Source organism: Pleurodeles waltl, chromosome 1_2, assembly GCF_031143425.1.
Source record: "Pleurodeles waltl isolate 20211129_DDA chromosome 1_2, aPleWal1.hap1.20221129, whole genome shotgun sequence".
Taxonomy (NCBI): domain Eukaryota; kingdom Metazoa; phylum Chordata; class Amphibia; order Caudata; family Salamandridae; genus Pleurodeles; species Pleurodeles waltl.
In genome coordinates this window covers 1,175,381,932-1,175,403,148 of record NC_090437.1, presented here as the reverse complement: position 1 = coordinate 1,175,403,148, position 21,217 = coordinate 1,175,381,932, and the positions used below count along the sequence as shown (strand labels likewise).

Genomic DNA, 21,217 nt, shown 5'->3' with positions numbered 1-21,217 from the left:
GAACCGAAATGGAGTCTGATCCATCAGGCTTTCCACGTGGTAAACCCGAACAGGCCTGAATCGGGGGCATGAACCCTGAAGGGCGAAATTTAGATTCCGACGGTACTACCGGTTCGATGCTAGATGGGAAACCCTATGGAAACAATACCAACGAATAACTAGGTTTTCCGATTCGAAATCTCGGAGCAAGAGGAAACATGTCCGAACCAGACAGTGGAAAGAAAACAATCTAACTATGGAGTCGATGCCCATGCGCTCTGTAACCGAGAGGAGGAGTCACTCGATTCCGTGACTCCGAAAACACTTCTCCAAAGAAAAACAACTTGTAACACTCTGAGCCCAACACTAGATGTCGGAAGAGATATGCATAGCATATGTATCTGCAGCTACACATGCCATATATATATGTATATTTTACCAACTGGAGGTCGCCGGTAGGTAGTTATAGTTGGGGCCATGTTTCCATAGAAAAGCGCTTTTTGACTTGCCTTTGTCTTTGGCACCGTTTGAGGAATCTTCACAAACTTTTCCAACAAAAAAGTGGCCTGGTGATTCTTGGTGTGCATGGTAAGTTTCAGGGTGATCCATCAAGAAGGGGCAGAGAAAAAGGGGGTTAAAAAAAACGTTACATTTCTCATTTTATTTCCCATAGGGTCTGTCAACATGTCTAAAGCCCAAAACGCTGTACGGAATTACTCAAAATTTGTCCAAAAACTAGCTGTCGGTAAACAGATTGTGCTTTCTGTTAACTGGTGTAAATTTGTTTAGTAGTTTTTGTGAAATGTAGAGAAATTCAAATTTGTATATCTCTGGCTGCGAAGTATTCGCAAAGACAAGCTTGTGCAGAGAAATGCACAGCTCTGACTGGATACCAACAATTCAACCAGGAAGTGTTGGCAACCGGTCTTGGGACCGAGCCAAGTCCCAGAAAAAAAGTTAAAATAAAATAAAAGGGGCCAGGTTAGTGACACCCTGCCCCCTTAGCACTGATAGAGGTTCCAGAGGGACCCCCGCCCAAAGCAACAAAAAAAAGAAAATTGTATTATTTTTTTGCCACAAAATCCCGATATTCATGATTTCCCAGCAGAAAATGTGGCTTTTTACAGGCCCCCGAGTGGGCCAGTTCCTAGGGGCATTAAAGATTTTGTGTGAGTGGGGGCCTCCCGGCCCCTGCACATCCCCAGGGACCACCACCTCCCTGAGGCTTTTGTTTTTTAAAATGCAGGGGGCCCATGCCTTTCATTTTTATAGATGTGGGGTGGGCTGTGGCCCCTACAGCCCTGGGGACCGCCACCTACCCAGAGCAAATATTTTAAAGAGGAAAGGGGGTCCATTTGGGAACCCAAAGTCCCGGGCCCACCAACTCCTTGGGAGTAGGGGGGAGCACCGTGGCCCCCTCAAGGAACCACAGATGGTCCTGGGGACTGCCACTCCCCAGGCCGGCTCCTGCTATGTCCCAGGGTGCCCACCCCAGGGACATAGCTGTTTGCTGTGGCTTGGCTGCAGCCAAGCCACAGGAAACACTTCAGGTTTTGACAGCGGGACCTGTCAAAATCCGAAGTTTTCATCTCTGTCCCCTGCACACGTGCAAGGGACAGAGATGAAATGCTCCAGCAAGCAGGGAGCTGCTGTCAAAGGAGCTCAGTGTTTGCTGAAGCAACGGCACTGCAAGGAAAGCCTTAAGGCTTCCCCCCACAGTGCCAGGTAGCCTATAAAGGGCGATTTTCTTAAAAACAAACAATAATAATAATTCATTAAAAAATAAATAGGGACCGTGTGGGGGCCCTTGAGGGCTCCCTCACGGTCCTGGATAGCCCATAAAAGGCTAACAAAAATATAAACAAAAAAATGCAAACCCCGTAGCTCAGTGTGAAGGTCCCAGATCTTCACACTGAGCTTTGGGGGTTCGAGACCAGCTGGACTCCGTTCAGCTATTTTTTTGTTTTGTTATGATAGATTTTTTATTTTAAATTGGAAACAAATAACTTATTCTAAGTATATCAGACATCAAAGCTTAAAAATGGTCTCTCTCCCTCCCACTTTCTTTAGCTTTTTCTGTCTCTCTTTCAATCAATTCTCTCACTCAGACACCCACTCAGACACTTATGCACCCACTCACAGACCAACTCAGACACTCATGAACCCAACTCACAGATCCACTCAGACACTCACGCACCCAATCACAGACCCACTCAGACCTTCATGCACTCGATAACAGCCCCACTGACACGCTGATGCAACCACTGACAGACCTGCGCACATACTGATGCACCCACTAAAACACTGATGTATGCACTCTCACACCCAAACAGACACTCTGACAGCCACTCTTACCTAGTCTCACACCCAAAGAGTCCACAGACAACTTCTGCCGTGCACGCACAAAGGGCTGTGCTCGGCATTGGGTTGGGTGGTTGGCCGCAGGGACTGACTACAGGCCAGCCCTTCCGGGCAACCCCTACTGCACACAGGAGAAGGCGGTGCAAGTTTGGGTGCCTATAGGGCGTTGGCCCTGTGGCCAACTGCAGCAGCGCATGGCCACCGGTCGTGCGCGTCGGTAATTGGATTCACGTATGGCAATAAAAATTACTATATGTTAAAAAAACATAGAAATTCACTAAAATAAACAAAGGTGACAGGGACGTTATAGTTAAGGTCTGAATTTACTCATATAAAACCAGAAATTCAGCAGTTGTAGTTAAAGTTCCCTCAAGTAACTGAAAACTCTCACCATAAGGTAACTAACTTGCGCCTTCGCCATGTATAGCTAATTACTCCACGTTATATCACTGATTAAATATTCTATGCCATCTTTCATAATCTACCTGCAACATTTGCAATAAAATTATTGATGAGACGACTGTGCATGGCGAGGGCGCGAGTTATATTTACTTGAAAAAACTTTAACTATAACTTCTGAATTTCTATGGTTTTGTACGAGTAAATTCAGAACCTAACTCCTAACTATAATGTCTCTGTAACCTTTGTTTTTTATATATATATTTATATTCTTCAAGATACGTAGATGTAGATTTGGGAACAGTAAATCTATACTCACCTATTTGCACTTACCTTCTCCCTTCTCAATATTATGGTCCTCAGTATTTTGTTAAACGATATTCTGTCCACATTATGGTTTTGTTAATTTGTCAGTGATCTCTTGTGTAACCATTTCATTTGACAGGAATACAAAGCAAAATGGCCGATTGACGGACCTCTTGTGATGGAGCTCCAGAGTCTGGTTAGACAATCTGATGAATATTCCTGTCCTGACCTACCATCCCATCTTACCAAAACAGACAATTGTAGGACTTGAGGACACAAAGACTTTGGGCAAGGACTAAAGGAGAGGACAAGAAAGAGTGGGGGGGGAGCAGCCAGATTCCACCCAGCAACCCCATCACTCTGTGCTACAACACTACAGCCCCTCGGTGTGACATGAGGAGGTGGCGACTGAGCTGGTCCCAGTGCGGAGACTCACCTGGTCAATAGTGTGGTGAGAGGAGTGGCGGCCTCAAGAAATCTACTCGTATACGCAGTATGGAGAGTGAGATTGTATCAGGTTGAGCTAGTTTTAGGACCTACTGGTCCGTTCTGGCGAGTGAACTTGAGCTGGAAGGGAACAGGTCTTCTGCTCATTCAGAAAATGAATGAGCTATAAAGATGTCTTTAAATCTTGTTTTATCTTGTTTTATCTTGACACATTTGATGTCTGTTCAAGGACGGAGGTCAAATGTCAAATTGTCTTTTAAGTGCTGCTTATCTTATCCTTAAAAATTGTGTTAATTTTTCTCTTACACAATTTTGTAAAGTGAGCTTTCTGACTATCATTGTAAAACAAAAGGCTGTGGGATGTCAGTTTTTTTCTAACCAACAATTTTTATCTAGCTTGCAAATAAAATACTCCAGGAATTACTAATGCATTTTTTTGTAATTCAGAAGTGTGACACAAAGATTTAAATTGGAGCAAAACAAATCAGAACACTTTACATGGTCATGTCCGAATCACAAATACGTGCAGAAAATCGATTTCCTAACATTACTGTTTGTACTCTTTATAGTTTTAGCAGTAAAATTGCATGTCACTTGGACATTTTGTGACTATTTCAATGGAAAATGTGCTGAATGGAATTGACAGCACTCTCCACTTTATGCTTTAGTTATAGATTCATTAAAAGAAATAGTTTTGAACCATGATTAGAGAATCATTCTTGCCCCGCCCAGTTGACAGTGCTGTCAATGGACTAAGAGCAGGGCCACTGGTATTATGCAGTAGGAGAGGTCTAAATTATGAGGCAGGGTTAAGTAAATTATGTGGCAAGATAAGGCAAATTATGCAGCATAATGTGCTGCATTGTGCTATAATACTACCTCATTATTTTATCTTTTTTAAACTTGGTAACATACTCTGGGCATTGGGTGCACCTCATTAGTACCAATTTAACACCCAAATATAGAAATAAACAACAAGAAGGTGACCAGTCCAGCTTTGTAAAGGGCCTTTCACTGCATGTCAACATGTGTCATTACATATTTAGTAACTTTTGAACTATTTGAACTAGAAACTATTTTTTTTAATCTGCAGATTATGCTGCAGATGATTGATTATGTGACAAATGCGGCAAACCTATACTTATGTGAAAATCATCGCAGCCCCACAATCCCATAATTTCAGCGGCCCTGACTAAGAGGCAAATCACGGTTCATGTGTATCTTATATGCAGCTAGATTTGTATTCTATATGGAGCAAACACTTAATATATTAAACAAGAGTTTTTGTACAGCAGACATGGTGCACTAACATATTTAAAGGCGCTATCATATGTGATAATGAAGAAAATGGCAGCTCAGTAAATTAAAATATTTGGCTAGGAATACATAATTTGAAACAAGTTTATGGGCAAGAGCATTACAGTTAGGTCGAGTAGATTATTTTAATCACTAGACTTGCAGGTCTGGTATCATTTTTATGATTTTTCGGGGCATGGAGTGAGACTAGCAGCAGGTGTTATGGTGAGAGAAAGTCTGCATTCCTGGAGCGAACACCCGATGGCTAGTAATGCTAGGTAGCAGCGCAGAGTGGTGAGTCACTATGGCGATGGGGCTTGGACCTGATTGAAGTCCCAGCCCTGTGCGAAGTGGTGGAGACACAGCTGTGCTGGCATACTCAGAAGCCCGTGGAACTAGCTGCGAGTCCTACCTACCCATCGTTTTCTGCTTCTTACGTTTCTGTTCCCTGATGGGAGAGGCAGGGAGATTCTGGGCACATGTACAGGCAATTACCTCAATACCCCTTCCTCCCCGCCACCCAGCAGAGTCGCTCTCTCTACATTCAGGCAGGGAACAGTGATCTTTGAGCCTCCCTTCTCTACAGAATGTCTAAAAATAGCAGAAGGCGACTGTCCTTTTTTGTAACAAAAACTGTGGAAGACCTACTCACATTTCCCTCTTTTGGCTGTGATCCTCCCCTCTGCTACCAGAAACTAAAACTGTGGTAGGACTAGTCTCCTTAGAGGACTAAGACTGAAAACTATGCAAGAACTACTCTACTTGGAGGACTAAAAACTATGGAAGGACTTCTCTCCTTCCACAGAACGAGGCATACATGACATCTTTAAACTCTCTCATGTGCTTATCATTTAAAGAGTAAAACGAGTATTCGAGACAGAAGAATTCTCCACTTGACAGAAATTAAAGTAGGTCCAAATTCAACTAAAATGAACAGCTCCACTCTCCAAGATTGCCTATTACATAGCAGCTACACCTGATCAGCAACACAACAGACCAATACCCAAACCCACCTGACACTGACCATCCCAACTACTCCATTCGAATTACAGATAACCGATCCACAAAACGACAGGAACTATTAAGGATCCCAGTCAAACTCCAGGCTACATAGTCCTGCCATTACCTTTCTGCCACACCCCTCCCAACACGATTACACTGACCAATGGAGAAGATCAGAGATTTGACACGATCTCACTAGATGAGTCAGATATAATCGAATGGAACCTGAAACATCACCCCTACGGGATAAAGACATTCACTGACTCCCAACTGGAAATGACCCTCACACCACGCAAAAAACACACAACACTGCCATCAACAAGCCCACTAGTAATACATCTAGTTCAGTTTGTCAGACGATACTAATGAGTAAACACATCACAAATGAAACCCCGGGAAATATCCCCTACAATCGTCTCCACTAGCCACTAGATGAGCAAATAGGACACCTGCAATACTAAGTACACCACTTCAGACCCCGCGGTGTTCAACAATCACACACCCAGATCAATCCATATGGGAGAATGACAGAGAGCCACACATTAGAAATTACACGAGGCTCTTAACGTAGGTATTTAGCTGCTACAGACCCAAAAAGTGAGCTTTAGTGCAGGAAGCTCCATATTTTTCTGAGCTCTAAATACTGAATTACCTTCACCTTATGTCCTTACTTATGTCAGGGGGGGGCAAAATTTCACAGGAAAGTAGAGAGCAACTAATGCAACATAAGACCGCAGGGAACCAAGTGGGGGCAGAAAGCAGGTTGAGTCTGCAATTGACAAATCTACTCAAAACAACCTTTCCTAAGTCTCCTCAAAGTTGAGGGGTTTGAGCTTGTGGAAGTTACCCCTAGTTTCTGCTCTAGAGGAGCGGGGCAAGGAACACAAAGAGCACAAAGTTAAGAACAACTTTTGGTGGAGCTAGAACAATTCCAGTTTAGGAATGTAATTTGACAGCACTGTCTTTACTTCCGATTGTAGATGCAGTCCAGATACCACAGACTAACAGAAAGCATCCTGATGGGGCAGCACCAATGCTTTTGTCCCAGTGTCCTGGGGAAATAAACAGTAAGATCCAAGATAGCTAGATTCTTAAAATCCTGAAAGAACCATGAACATTGGCAAAGGGTCACTTCTGGAGTTTTCCTTAACCTCCAATATTAAATCCTTTCTTCTTCCATCACCCCTACTCTCTAAAGGCGATGGTCTTTCTCTAGGTCATTCCCAATGTCCAGTACTTCCACATTTACAAAGCCTCTGTTGGCTGAATCACTGATGATAAAATAAATCACAGTCCTCACATCAACATTTCTCAAACACGTCTATTCAAAAAACATCCCCTAAGGTGCCTCTTCATCACTAAGCATCGTAATACTCATCTCCCTACTTGCACTTTACAATATTTATAGACACCTGTACTGACGTCATAGATTCAGCACACAAGCTTGTCTTCGTACAGAATTTGCCACTTTTCCCAAATACAACGTCTAACAACCCAGGAGGCAGACAGGAAGGTTTTCTCCTGAACAAGTCCAACACGGCCTTTCACACCCCCAACACATCACAGGCTTAGGGAAATATTGGAGTGGGTGGAGACTCAGTAAGTCCATATGAAGCAGACCAGGCCCGACAATAAGGTGGAAGATGATCTATGCTGGATGCACTAAGGGACCCACAGCCTCCTTAAAGGTACAACAATTGAACGATATAGGCTAGAGTACATAGAATGTCCTATTGCACAAGGGGGTAGTAACGGGCTGGGAGTCCCCCGATCGACAGAGCAGGTACTTTGACAATATCAGTAGGGAGCATTATCCATGCGTTTTGGACGAATGGGGAGACCCTCTATGTAGAAAGGTGCCAATTACTGAGGAGTGTAGAACATTTTACTGGCGCAAACAGAGAGCAGTCGTAGGGAGGGAGTTGGGGAAGCAATAAACAATTTAGTCATAAATGTGTTGAACATGAAAATGTGATGGTAATGTATGTTGTGATGAAATGCAATCATATATATATATATGGACAAAAAGAAAAAAGGGAGCACACTGCCTCACACTCAAGCAAAAGGTTAGCCCCAATGCATCATGGTAAATGCAGTCACTTCGTTTTGTGCTGAAAAAGTAATCAAAAGTCTTTCACCTAAGTAGGTGCAGCAAGTGCTGTGTATCTCTGGACACGTGTTTCTAGGTTTAGCCCGTCATCAGCAGAGAGCAGCCAAGTCTGTGGGGTTGCTTGAAATGCCGCCAAAAGTCTTCTCGGGTTTATGTACCACTCACTGGCGCACAGGTGCCTCTCCAGAGCTCGTCAGCTCGTTAGCTCAAGGGAGCAGTCATTGGACAAAAAGAAAAAAGGGAGCACACTGCCTCACACTCAAGCAAAAGGTTAGCCCCAATGCATCATGGTAAATGCAGTCACTTCGTTTTGTGCTGAAAAAGTAATCAAAAGTCTTTCATCTAAGTAGGTGCAGCAAGTGCTGTGTATCTCTGGACACGTGTTTCTAGGTTTAGCCCGTCATCAGCAGAGAGCAGCCAAGTCTGTGGGGTTTCTTGAAATGCCGCCAAAAGTCTTCTCGGGTTTATGTACCACTCACTGGCGCACAGGTGCCTCTCCAGAGCTCGTCAGCTCGTTAGCTCAAGGGAGCAGTCATTGGACAAAAAGAAAAAAGGGAGCACACTGCCTCACACTCAAGCAAAAGGTTAGCCCCAATGCATCATGGTAAATGCAGTCACTTCGTTTTGTGCTGAAAAAGTAATCAAAAGTCTTTCACCTAAGTAGGTGCAGCAAGTGCTGTGTATCTCTGGACACGTGTTTCTAGGTTTAGCCCGTCATCAGCAGAGAGCAGCCAAGTCTGTGGGGTTGCTTGAAATGCCGCCAAAAGTCTTCTCGGGTTTATGTACCACTCACTGGCGCACAGGTGCCTCTCCAGAGCTCGTCAGCTCGTTAGCTCAAGGGAGCAGTCATTGGACAAAAAGAAAAAAGGGAGCACACTGCCTCACACTCAAGCAAAAGGTTAGCCCCAATGCATCATGGTAAATGCAGTCACTTCGTTTTGTGCTGAAAAAGTAATCAAAAGTCTTTCACCTAAGTAAGTGCAGCAAGTGCTGTGTATCTCTGGACACGTGTTTCTAGGTTTAGCCCGTCATCAGCAGAGAGCAGCCAAGTCTGTGGGGTTGCTTGAAATGCCGCCAAAAGTCTTCTCGGGTTTATGTACCACTCACTGGCGCACAGGTGCCTCTCCAGAGCTCGTCAGCTCGTTAGCTCAAGGGAGCAGTCATTGGACAAAAAGAAAAAAGGGAGCACACTGCCTCACACTCAAGCAAAAGGTTAGCCCCAATGCATCATGGTAAATGCAGTCACTTCGTTTTGTGCTGAAAAAGTAATCAAAAGTCTTTCACCTAAGTAGGTGCAGCAAGTGCTGTGTATCTCTGGACACGTGTTTCTAGGTTTAGCCCGTCATCAGCAGAGAGCAGCCAAGTCTGTGGGGTTACTTGAAATGCCGCCAAAAGTCTTCTCGGGTTTATGTACCACTCACTGGCGCACAGGTGCCTCTCCAGAGCTCGTCAGCTCGTTAGCTCAAGGGAGCAGTCATTGGACAAAAAGAAAAAAGGGAGCACACTGCCTCACCCTGTCAGGGGGGGGCAAAATTTCACAGGAAAGTAGAGAGCAACTAATGCAACATAAGACCGCAGGGAACCAAGTGGGGGCAGAAAGCAGGTTGAGTCTGCAATTGACAAATCTACTCAAAACAACCTTTCCTAAGTCTCCTCAAAGTTGAGGGGTTTGAGCTTGTGGAAGTTACCCCTAGTTTCTGCTCTAGAGGAGCGGGGCAAGGAACACAAAGAGCACAAAGTTAAGAACAACTTTTGGTGGAGCTAGAACAATTCCAGTTTAGGAATGTAATTTGACAGCACTGTCTTTACTTCCGATTGTAGATGCAGTCCAGATACCACAGACTAACAGAAAGCATCCTGATGGGGCAGCACCAATGCTTTTGTCCCAGTGTCCTGGGGAAATAAACAGTAAGATCCAAGATAGCTAGATTCTTAAAATCCTGAAAGAACCATGAACATTGGCAAAGGGTCACTTCTGGAGTTTTCCTTAACCTCCAATATTAAATCCTTTCTTCTTCCATCACCCCTACTCTCTAAAGGCGATGGTCTTTCTCTAGGTCATTCCCAATGTCCAGTACTTCCACATTTACAAAGCCTCTGTTGGCTGAATCACTGATGATAAAATAAATCACAGTCCTCACATCAACATTTCTCAAACACGTCTATTAAAAAAACATCCCCTAAGGTGCCTCTTCATCACTAAGCATCGTAATACTCATCTCCCTACTTGCACTTTACAATATTTATAGACACCTGTACTGACGTCATAGATTCAGCACACAAGCTTGTCTTCGTACAGAATTTGCCACTTTTCCCAAATACAACGTCTAACAACCCAGGAGGCAGACAGGAAGGTTTTCTCCTGAACAAGTCCAACACGGCCTTTCACACCCCCAACACATCACAGGCTTAGGGAAATATTGGAGTGGGCGGAGACTCAGTAAGTCCATATGAAGCAGACCAGGCCCGACAATAAGGTGGAAGATGATCTATGCTGGATGCACTAAGGGACCCACAGCCTCCTTAAAGGTACAACAATTGAACGACATAGGCTAGAGTACATAGAATGTCCTATTGCACAAGGGGGTAGTAACGGGCTGGGAGTCCCCCGATCGACAGAGCAGGTACTTTGACAATATCAGTAGGGAGCATTATCCATGCGTTTTGGACGAATGGGGAGACCCTCTATGTAGAAAGGTGCCAATTACTGAGGAGTGTAGAACATTTTACTGGCGCAAACAGAGAGCAGTCGTAGGGAGGGAGTTGGGGAAGCAATAAACAATTTAGTCATAAATGTGTTGAACATGAAAATGTGATGGTAATGTATGTTGTGATGAAATGCAATCATATATATATATATATATATATATATATATATATATAAGTAAATTTTATTTTCCGCAGGGAACTATTATTTCACATACCTGGCGGCAATCACTGGTATCCATGGCGTTAGCTCATCAGAGTGATTCCCAATTATCCAGTCAACATCTGGAAATAGAAAGTCATCATTTGGTGTAATTGCACATTCCTAAAAAAAAAAAAAAAAAAAAAAGGAACTTTTTTTTTTATTAAATAAATACCAAATAACACTACATAGAGGTAAGACGATCAGCAGGCAGCTGCTGCCTCATGTACATTGTGGCAAACAGGAAACGCAGTTGTTGAAAAGTAGGTTTCATTAGTTTTGTGCAAAAGGGGCCGAAAGATCCCGACCCATACAGATGAAAGTGGACGTTTGTGGAGTAATCAGTGTGAAATAAATTACAATGGAAAATAAGAAATGGGGAACATACTAGTAAACAGAACTGTATTATATAAGCTAGGGAATCATAGAGCAGCACCAAAAGCTCACCGCGATGGGCTTTTATAACATTGATGTATTAAATGAAACTAAATAGCTTACAGATGCGTCATAAAGCGTGTGTATATGTTTTGATACAGCAATAAATGTCACAATAATACATTCAAAAAGAAAAGGAAATGGTATGCTAAGACTCCTAGAAAAAGCACAATTTCATAGTGTAATTGGGTTCCGGAAAACATTTATTGTATTTGGTTTAGTAAATGTATTCATTTATCAGGTTTTTTAGAATCGCATATCAGGGCTGGTCACGGCCAAGTACTACATTATTTAAATTTTTATAAAGCAAGCCATTTAATGGCTACAAAAAAGGCCGGATTTATGAAGAAAGCGGTGTGACGTACTCCATTTGCAAGTTGCACCCTACATGGAAAGAAACTACTCCTTTTAAATAGATTGACAGGATATATCCGGATGGAGTACCTGCAGCCTAATCGCGCGTTTACTGATCTACGTGAAATCTGCATTTTTATGGTTTGGTGTATAATGTGTTTATACGGGTGTTGTTTATTTCTAAGTTAACGCAAGACAATATCTGCAATTGCAGTCCTATCAATGGAGAGTTTGCTTTATTACCAATTGGAAACACTCGTCCATTTTCTTGAAACACTGATGACGTATATTCTGTAAAACGAATAAACATGTTCTCACTTCACCTCGGAGTTTTCATTTTTCACTTGGGATGAGATTTTAGCCCCGCTGTGGAAGGGGCACCTGAGCCCCATCTCCCATAGGACCTTCTACCGAGGCGCTGTGTGAGCCAGTGTACAAGCTGCGGTAACCTGCCATCTGTTCTTCTCTAAGTAGGCGTTACCGGTGGTGAAAATGGGGCAGTGCTCAGCACATCACCCCTAATTGTTTGGTACTGAGGACAGCAGGGCTAGGTCGCCTTTTGGGCTTTATTAATGGGCTCCTTGGTTTGTTCTGTGCACCAGGGTGCAAGAAGGAGACGTTCCTATTGTTGCAAATGCTACAAGCGGACTCTGGTGAAAACTTCCAAGGCACATTACAGTGTTTGCAGTACTGATTGTTTCCATGCAGGTCAGTGGGCTCACGCTAAGACTTCCAGTGCTTAATTTGTGCTTTATGTTTCCAGTGCGGAGCATCGGCACTTATTTCTGAGGGCCGGCGCTTAATTTTCAGTCTCAAGCATTTACTGCGAGCAAAAGACACGTGGTAAAGACGGAGGAAGAGAAAAACGAAAAAGCGTCAGAAAGGGGAAAAGCATGACGCTGACAGAGTGAGCTGAAGGGGCATGGAGTGGCTATAAATGGCCTGAAGAGGCCCGAGGTGGCTTCAGGGTTACACTGCCTCAGATTTATGAGCTTGCACTTTTAATTGCAGGAGCCGCGTGTTTAAGAGGAGAGCTTTGAGCACCCGCGCCTTTTTATTTGCAAATTAAGCACTGGCGGCATCAGAGGAATAGGTGGAGTGACATAAATGCAGTTTTCATGCATGAATAGGGCAGTGGCGTAACAAAGGCTTCCGCATCCGTCCCGGTGCGGAGGGATCCGAGCTCCAGGCTTCCCCCCACCCCCCACCATCCTCTCAGCACACTACCCTGGCCTTAGCGAGTCTAGAAAGTGGGCATCTCCATGTACCCCGCAGGTGGGGGCCTCAAGTCTCGTTATACCAAGGGCTCGAAAAAGTACTGAGTCGAGACACAAGTTGGCTCTGAGTTGCCGAAGACTGACACAGACTTCACTGCATTGGGTGAACGGAAGCACCGAGTTTTCCGGGAATGAACTGGTAGAGGAAAGGGAGGCGGTAAACGCCCTTAGAGGCTACCGTTCCCAGCACTGCATGCAACAGTCTACGATGTTTTTACATGCTGTAGGTTTACTTGCGCTGACATGGAAACACTGGTAAAGTTATCCGAACCCTGATTAATAGCCACTGAGAAGCTTACGCCTCCTCATAAATAAAGTTGGGTGTCGCTTAGGAAGCAAAGTCAGCGAAAGTCTGATGGAGAAATAGGTCAGTCCGATGAAGGAGCTACAAGAGGTGCTATCCTTAAACGTTCTGGGCAGAAAATAAATGTGGTCTTAGCGCTCCAAAATGTCTTGCATGATTGTAATAGGTGGGATTAAAAAGTACGTTATGTGACATTAGTGGGTGGAATGGCAAACACAGGCGCGTTTGAAATTTGTGAGATTCATTAATATGAGATAGTCTAGTGTGTCCCACCAATAACCATCGCATATAAAAGAAACAGTTTGTTCATAATCCTCATCTTAAAAGCGTGTTATCTATCGCAGTACTTAAAGAACACACTGAACATTGGGCAAAGTATTTAAAACCAGTATGTTTGCAGGAGTGGTGCTGGGTGCTCTTAGGTAGGTGTGTACATAAGTACTAACAACACTATGTGGACTCGACCAGTGCGTGTTAACCATATGGGAGAAGCGTGCAAAAAAACAAAGAAAACGTTGTGAAAAATGGCCTTCCACAAAAATAACGCTGACAAGTGAAAATACAGAATGACTTAGCTGTGAGATTTACCTGATGACAGAGGGATGAATGAGGTTGTTAATTTTGGATCTCTTTATTCACACTTGAATAAAGCAGATATTGATGATTCATTTGGGAGAAATAGAGACAGAGGCAGCAGAACGGTGCTCGGTGCAGGCCTGCACTAGCTTGACTCTTTTGCGTCTACCTCTGCTGCATTAGTTGTGTTGATCAGTGAGTGGTGCAGTCAGGATCAGCTCATCCCGCAGCCACAGGAAAGAAATTGGACACTATCGTTCCCAAGATAATGTTTCCCCTGGTGCTCGACCTAAAGACTGATCACTGCTGCCGAACTGTGCTGGTTGCAGGCTGGCTTGTAGATACCGCACCTACCTTCACTGTGCTAGCCTCAATGGATAATCACTGCAGAAAACATGGGGGGGGAGGGGGGGGGTCACTTTCCCTTTGGTTCCTGGGACACGTTCACGTGCGTCTCCATCACTGGACTGGTGAGATAAACTCATTATTCATTTCACTATGTTTCTTAGGCCTCTCTGAGGCGCGCAGCTGCTGACATCTGCTGGATGTGGCATGCCAATTCATCCATTCTAGGTGCTATTTCTTACACGGCGCCCAGTGCATGATTACCATCATCCTTGGGCTCAAACGATCTTGGGGGGGGAGGTGGGGGGAGTGAATGGTGGGGGGGCCAGGCTCTGGTCAAAAGAGACATTATGCAGATAACAGTGCTTTGTTTTAAGCGGAAAAAAATGTATTGCATTTTAAAAAAGGTAACATAACTTAACTGCAATGTTTAAATAAGTCTAGACATATTTTTAAGGGGGGGGGGTCCTGATATTTTTTTCTTTCCACCTGAGGTGTGGGGGGCTCCGCACATTAATCCTGATTAACCCTTATTTCATTCCCAAACTAAGGGCCTTATTTAGAGCTTACTGTAGTGGGACATAAATACGAAAGTGGTACATGCCCAGCCTCCTGCGTTTAGAGAGCCACTGACATCAAACTTTTTTTATAATCAAGTTTGGGAAACAGCATTCACAATGCGGCTCAAAATGACTTAGCTGTGTACATTACAAATCTCTGAAATAAAGTGTAGCTTTAACAAGGGCTGCAGGTTGACATAGTTTTCCCTCTCATGGTTTCCAACAACGTAATGAGTACCTGATTATCCCACGGACATGTGAAAGTAGTCCTACCAAGGACGCAGACAATGACATGTTCCTTTGGACATCCTCTAGCACGGTATATCACTTCCTCTTAGCCAAACCTTCCATCCCCTCCCCATCAGGGATAGTGTGACTGAATGTTAAATGCCTAGCAATCTCTAGTTTTAGCTAAGATGAATCAATTCCCAAAGAATGAATGATCCTAGTGTAGCGCAGTTGCTCCATCATTCCAAGGAATGCCAGCTGAGCTGGCACACCATTTCAATTAAGGTGATTGTAATATTTCGCCAGAAGTCCAGAATGACTGAGCATTCCTAGACTGAGGGCAAGAAGACTCTAGTAAGTGTACCGCACCTATAGCAGCTGGCGGATGACCTCGCCCCCATCTTCCACAGACGCTCGGATGTGTAATATACACTGTGGAGATATTTAAACTAGATTACTTGTAATTTAGCCAGTGGGAGAGCCCCCAGGACGTTCTTTCATTGGGAACGGAGATCTACAAATAAGTCTGAGGCATCACATACAAGGGTGCAGTATACCTGGGTAAAACGTTTTGCACAAGCCAACTGAAAGTTTAACCTCAAGTCGATTGAATTTCTTGAAATTTGCCTACTGTGGATAATCAAACACCGTGGTGTGACAAAGTTGGGGTGCCTGAAATATGAGAACTTGTGTAGGTCACTCCGCACTGTTAGCCCCTGGCACCCATGCATCCCCCTGTGTTCTTTCAACCAGGTCCCAGGGTTTGAATACGGAAAGGTAGGCTTTCTGGGTGAACAAGATAGAGAGGCTTTGTGGGTGAATAAAATGGAGATGTTTCTTTGGGTCAACCACTGATCACACCAAATTCAGAGTTAACACCTGCAACCAAAACTCCCGTACTAGAGTTTTTAACAGTAGGGAAGGTCATGGGAACTGGCTTCCCATAAAGCAGACCTATACAATTGGTATTCTCAAACAAATCGAGCTCCAGTTTCAAAGCAGGATCCTCACTATTTCCAAAAAATGATTCTCTACCTTGGTCTGCCCTATAGTACAGTTGCTTGTTGACTATACTGTTATGTTGTGCAGATTTGTAGAGCACACTATTACCCAGGAGGGTATCCTGGCACTAAGCGGGTGTGTGTCTACTCGAAAACCTAGTCTTTAACATCTTGCGGAATTCAAGAAGTAGGGGGCTCGTATGTGTAGCGGCAGGTCATTCCATGCTTTAGGAGCAATGCAGGAGAAGGCTTGACTGCCAGATCTGGTTTTCCGTATGCATGGGACTTGTGCAAGTAGGAGTCTGGATGAGCGGGGGTGTCTAGAAGGTTTGTGAAAACAGATGTGATTGTTGAGGTATGCTTAAGTGTAATTTAGTTGGTGGTCATGTCAAGTTTGCTGTCAATGATGAACCGGAGGTTTTTGGCGTGGGTGGGTGTCAGTCTTAGCTCTATTGGCAACCTGGTGGAGTGCCAAAGTAATGTGCTCTTTCCAAAGTTCACTATTTAGGTCTTGTACTGAGCTCTCTATCACATACTGATTGTATACATTTATCCGATGCTCTCTGGGGCACGCAGCATGGGAATACTCACTTAGCTTAGGGAAAACTCTGATGATACATCAAAGGTGTAGTTAAGAAGGACATTTAACAGATGGGGTGTGCTACCATCTTACACTTTGCTACCGTTCAGAGAATAAATGTAGGGACTGAGTTCCAAGTTTGCAGATTCTTACACAGGGCTATCAGCAGGAGTGCCATATTAAATGCTCACCTCAACTAAGGGCCAATCGTAACATACCCAGGTACTTTTGAAACTATGCCTCTCAATATTCTGCCAGCCAACAGCAACTCTTCCTCTCAATTCGTTAAGAATGATGGACTTTTTTTTTCGACTGGTAGTACGGTGCAACAACTTGCCAGATTTGGATGGTAGCTCCATAAAATGCTGGTCTGTCGATGTGGATTTATTTCATACAGAAGTATGTTGTCTGCATACAGAAATAGATGTTAGGCACCAGTCCACTCCAAACTCAAGTAGGCCATTTTAGGTAATCCATGCTGCTAAAATATTTATTTCCAGTGTCAAGAGTACTGGTGAGAGGGGGCATTCCAGGTAAGTAACATATTAAATTTGAAAGGGGCAGAAAGGCCCCAAATCACCTTGACCAGGACAATGTGTCCATCAAAACGACCTTCATATACAAGAAGCAAGGGCCTACATTTATCATGTGAAGATTCTCAAATAGGTAGTTCTCACTCCAATGAGAACAAATCATTTTCAAAGTCTCAGCACTGAGTCCTGGCAACTCATGTGCCAACCAATAGCAGCTGCAGTCACCTAATTGTGCACATAACCATTCATGACTGAATAAACTAGGGAAGGGACTACCTTCGCTGGCCTGTTGGCAAGAGCTTGGGCCAAAATATTGTCCTCCACTTTAATGAGATCAATAGGATGGAAAGATGCCGAGAGTCTTGAGGTGAACACGTTTTGGGATAACTGGGATTGCTGGTGACCCAAGGTGTACAGAGACTCTGAGCTCAGGTGGTTATGAGTTTAAAACGGCCAGTCTTTGCCTAGACACCCCAGTGTTTATGGTTCTACTTGCAGCATGAGTAATTCTGTGCACATCACCAGTTCTTTCTCCTCCTTTTCTTAAAGTTAAGAATGCATCTGAGTGTACATTATGAGCAAGGAAATGTAACAGCCAAACTCGTGTTGAAGATGTAGCCTGAAGCACATTACAATGACAGTGGCATTAACCTGCCTAACAGAAGGGTATGCATGGAAATGTTTGCTTCCTTGACCATATTTTCTTTATTTTAATTAGAAAACAACGGTTTGTGCAGAAAATCTGTATGAAAAGACAGTGGGTCATGAAGTGATTAATAAAACCAAAGAGAGTGGTCGTAGCATGGAACATAGGCGCTGCTGTGTGAACGTTAACAGGGGACAAAGAAAATCCTTTTAATACACAGCTATGTGTAATAAGGACGCAAGCACACATTTATATACTTATTCACTAGATGAGAAATGAATTGTCTGTCCTCAGCTAGCAGAAGACTTAGGTTATGAGACAGATAGGAAACATGCTATAAGCATTTTTAAGTACTAGAGTCAATAGCTTGTATAAGGTTCTTGTTTCGTTGACAGCCAGCCAACTTCACGACAATAGGATAAAAGAGAATTGTGCCTTAGAAAACAGTATACGTTTGTGATGGTGACTTTTAAGATGATGTCTAGCAGGGAGAAGGAATACTGGGGAAATCCGAATAGTACAGAAGTAGTCCAGTTAACCAAGTACTAGTGAGCTTATCAGGGCTTCGGCTGTGTGGAGTTGAATAAACTGTTAGATTTTCACACATTTAATACCCGAACTCACACTGTTGTGGTTGTGTTATAGCTTAGTACTTATATAAAGTTTCATACTCTTCATAACCTATTGTGGGCGCCCCGAACACCATTCTAAGATGGGCAGCGTGCTACTTAGTTGGGGGCGCATGGCTGGAAAGGTGTTTTATTTCTTGCTGTGAGTCTAAAAGGAAAGTATTTCAGTGTCCTGCACATGTTGCAGGAAAGGAGCGCTTTTCTTGTCTTGCGGCTAGCACTGTGATAGAGGAAACAATAGTAAGAGACAGATGCACATAGATGTAACTGTAAACAGATGGGGGGTATGTTTTACTTTACAAGTCCTGAGTTAAGTTTGTGATTTAGTTGTTTTTGACAAATGTATGCCCCACAGTGACTGCAGCATCTGGGCTGGAGAGTTGGTGGGCGATGTAAATCCTGGAGGGAAGAAAATGGGAACACAGTAGCGGGAGAGAAAAGAGAGAGGTGGAGTTCTGTGAGGGTGGACTGTGTTACCGTCATTATGTAACTGTACGGTGTCGGTATTGATATATGACATCACTGAGGTTGGGACCAGCTGGATGGACTATATTAGAGAAATCCGGGGAGCCAGCTACATGCTGCAGATCTCTATGGTCCTAAGGTGCTTATTCAAATTCGGGTACATAGTGACTCCTGAAGCTGGTTTGATAAACGACTTACTATGCTGTAGTGTGCCTAATAGCTGTTCTGGATTGTGGTGGGTGGTAACGGTTCCTTTGAAGTTTGTGTGCTACAGGGTTCTGGCCCGAGAGGGTTCTAATGCAGTCATATATTGCCAACGCTTCTAATCGTTTTTTGTGCGATTGTTGTTCATGCTGTATTTATGGCATTCACACAGCAGAAGGACACAATGTAATTTACCAGGTGTAATGATCAATTTTATTACATAATATTATTACATAATGTTGATTCTAGAAATTCAATTTCCAATTTCTTTAACTCAGGAGGAGCTATATTTTCACATTCTTCCTGAATTTTAGGTGATCGTGTATGTTTTGTGATTTGGCTAGCAAGGAATTGAAAAGTATTGTTGCTTGTAATGAGAATCAGGATCTTCCGATGGACTTTTTCTTATAAGCAGGACCAACCAATTGAGGTGTAATCTGAAGCTCAGTGTTCTGTTCTGGAAACCTTATTGGAACTTTCATTGCAGATTCTATGTGCCTTCTCCATGGAGTGTTTTGTGGATGATACAGACCGCTTTAAAAGATGAGCGTCTTGCTATAGGTAGCCATTGTAATGCTTGAAGCACTAAAGTAATGTGTCATCTTGGATGGAGGTGAAGTACTAATCTTGCTGCAGTGATTTGGAACCTTCATAATTTTTGTGAAATGGCTATTGGCGCAATCAAACCTCAGTACTGTAATGTTGAGAATGGCCCACAGTTTCAGATGATACCCTAGGTAGAGCATGGTGTATTTTAGTGAAAATGTAATGGTTAAGGTAAGGAGACTTTAACAGATGAAGAAGGGAGTACAGGACTTCTGGGAGAAATTGGATTGATGGATGACTGGGGTGTGAGCCCTGGTCAAGCAGCAACCACAATCCTTGTCACACTGATGCACAAGTCAACTCTAAATTGGCCTGTGTTCAACCCTCTGGTAGCTTGGCACAAAGCAGTCAGTCTTAACTTAGAGGCAATGGGTAAAGTACTTCTGCAACTTCCCACACCAGATTTGAACAATAGAGTATGTTTTAATAAATTAAACAAGACGAGAGCTACAAAAATCCAATCAGTAGAACCAGAGATATGCAGTTTTAAAGATTTCAGTGAAAACAGCACCAAAATGCACAAAGCGGAAACTGTGGGTATCTGGTCACGCCGGACCGTGACCAAGTCATAAGTTCACGCAGACCATGATGGAGTGTGGGCCGCCTACAAGGACCCAGTTAGGCCCACTGAACAAGAGTACCTTAAATGCTGGTTTGTGGAGCATTTAGAGGTCCTGCACCAAGGATGCGTTGCGCAGCCAAGGAGATGCAAAAATTCTGTGGAGTGGTATATCTGCAATGTGAGGTGCTGTGTTGTCATCGAGGATCTCACCAACAAGGACTTGCAATGCGAAGTCAGACGTCGAGGATGCGTTGCGCAGTCAGGTTAATACATCGGTTCTAAGGAGCTGTGATGCGGAGTCTGTGGCCGAGGCTGCCTTCTATGAGAAGCGAGAGCCTGCATCAGAAACCTTCACACAGGCGTCAGTTGTGATGTGGCTGTGGGGTTGATGTGGAGTCCTTTGCTTTATCAGATCCCTTGCTGCAGAGGATATATGTCAGTTCTGCTGGATCCACAGCTGAGTTGGCACAGCACCTTCAGGCCCACTTCCAAGGGTCCAGGACTGGTGTGGCACCACTTGGCACTGTAGGATTTACAGATGGCAGAGTCCAGGTGCTGGGTTTAAGGTTATTGGAGTCTTCTGTCCCTGAGGCTCTAGTCAGGAGGCCAGCCAACTAGCCCTTTGAGTCACTTTGGAGTCCTGGGTTTAACAGATGCCGGTCCAGTCCTTCTCACTCAGGCAAGAGAGCAGCAGGTAGCCGGTAAGCACAGCATGGCAGCAGTCCTTAAGCAACAGTCCAGCAGAGTGGCATTGCTTTCAGCAGCACAGCAGTCCTTCCTGGCACAGTATCCCCAGGTCCAGAGCGTACAGAAGGGCTGGTGTCTGAGGTTCTATATTTACACCTGGTGCCTTGCCTCTTCAATGTGGAAGAAGCTTCTAGAGATTTCCCTTTGAAGTTCCCAGCATCCTGATTTCCCTGCCCTGACTCCAAACTAACTAGAGGTGGTTTGCAGCCCTTTGTGTGGAGGCTGGACACAGCCTAATCAAGTGTAAGTAGGGCTGTGCTCAGCTCCACCCTCACATCCTTCCAGCGATGGCTCATCCAGGCACACCCAAACACGTTATTGTGTGTGGATGTCTAGGAGGAATACACAAAGTCCAAC

At 44.0% G+C, this 21,217-nt stretch overlaps 1 protein-coding gene across 2 annotated transcripts in view; it reads right to left on the bottom strand.

The window, feature by feature from the left end:
* The window catches only part of TRMT44 (tRNA methyltransferase 44 homolog), a 246,607-nt gene that overhangs the window by 57,111 nt on the left and 168,279 nt on the right, over positions 1-21,217 (bottom strand). For both annotated transcript variants that reach the window (XM_069203438.1, XM_069203431.1), the window contains exon 7: positions 10,825-10,931. In XM_069203438.1, the coding sequence (XP_069059539.1) occupies positions 10,825-10,931 (107 nt within the window). The remainder of the gene's footprint in view (positions 1-10,824; positions 10,932-21,217) is intronic.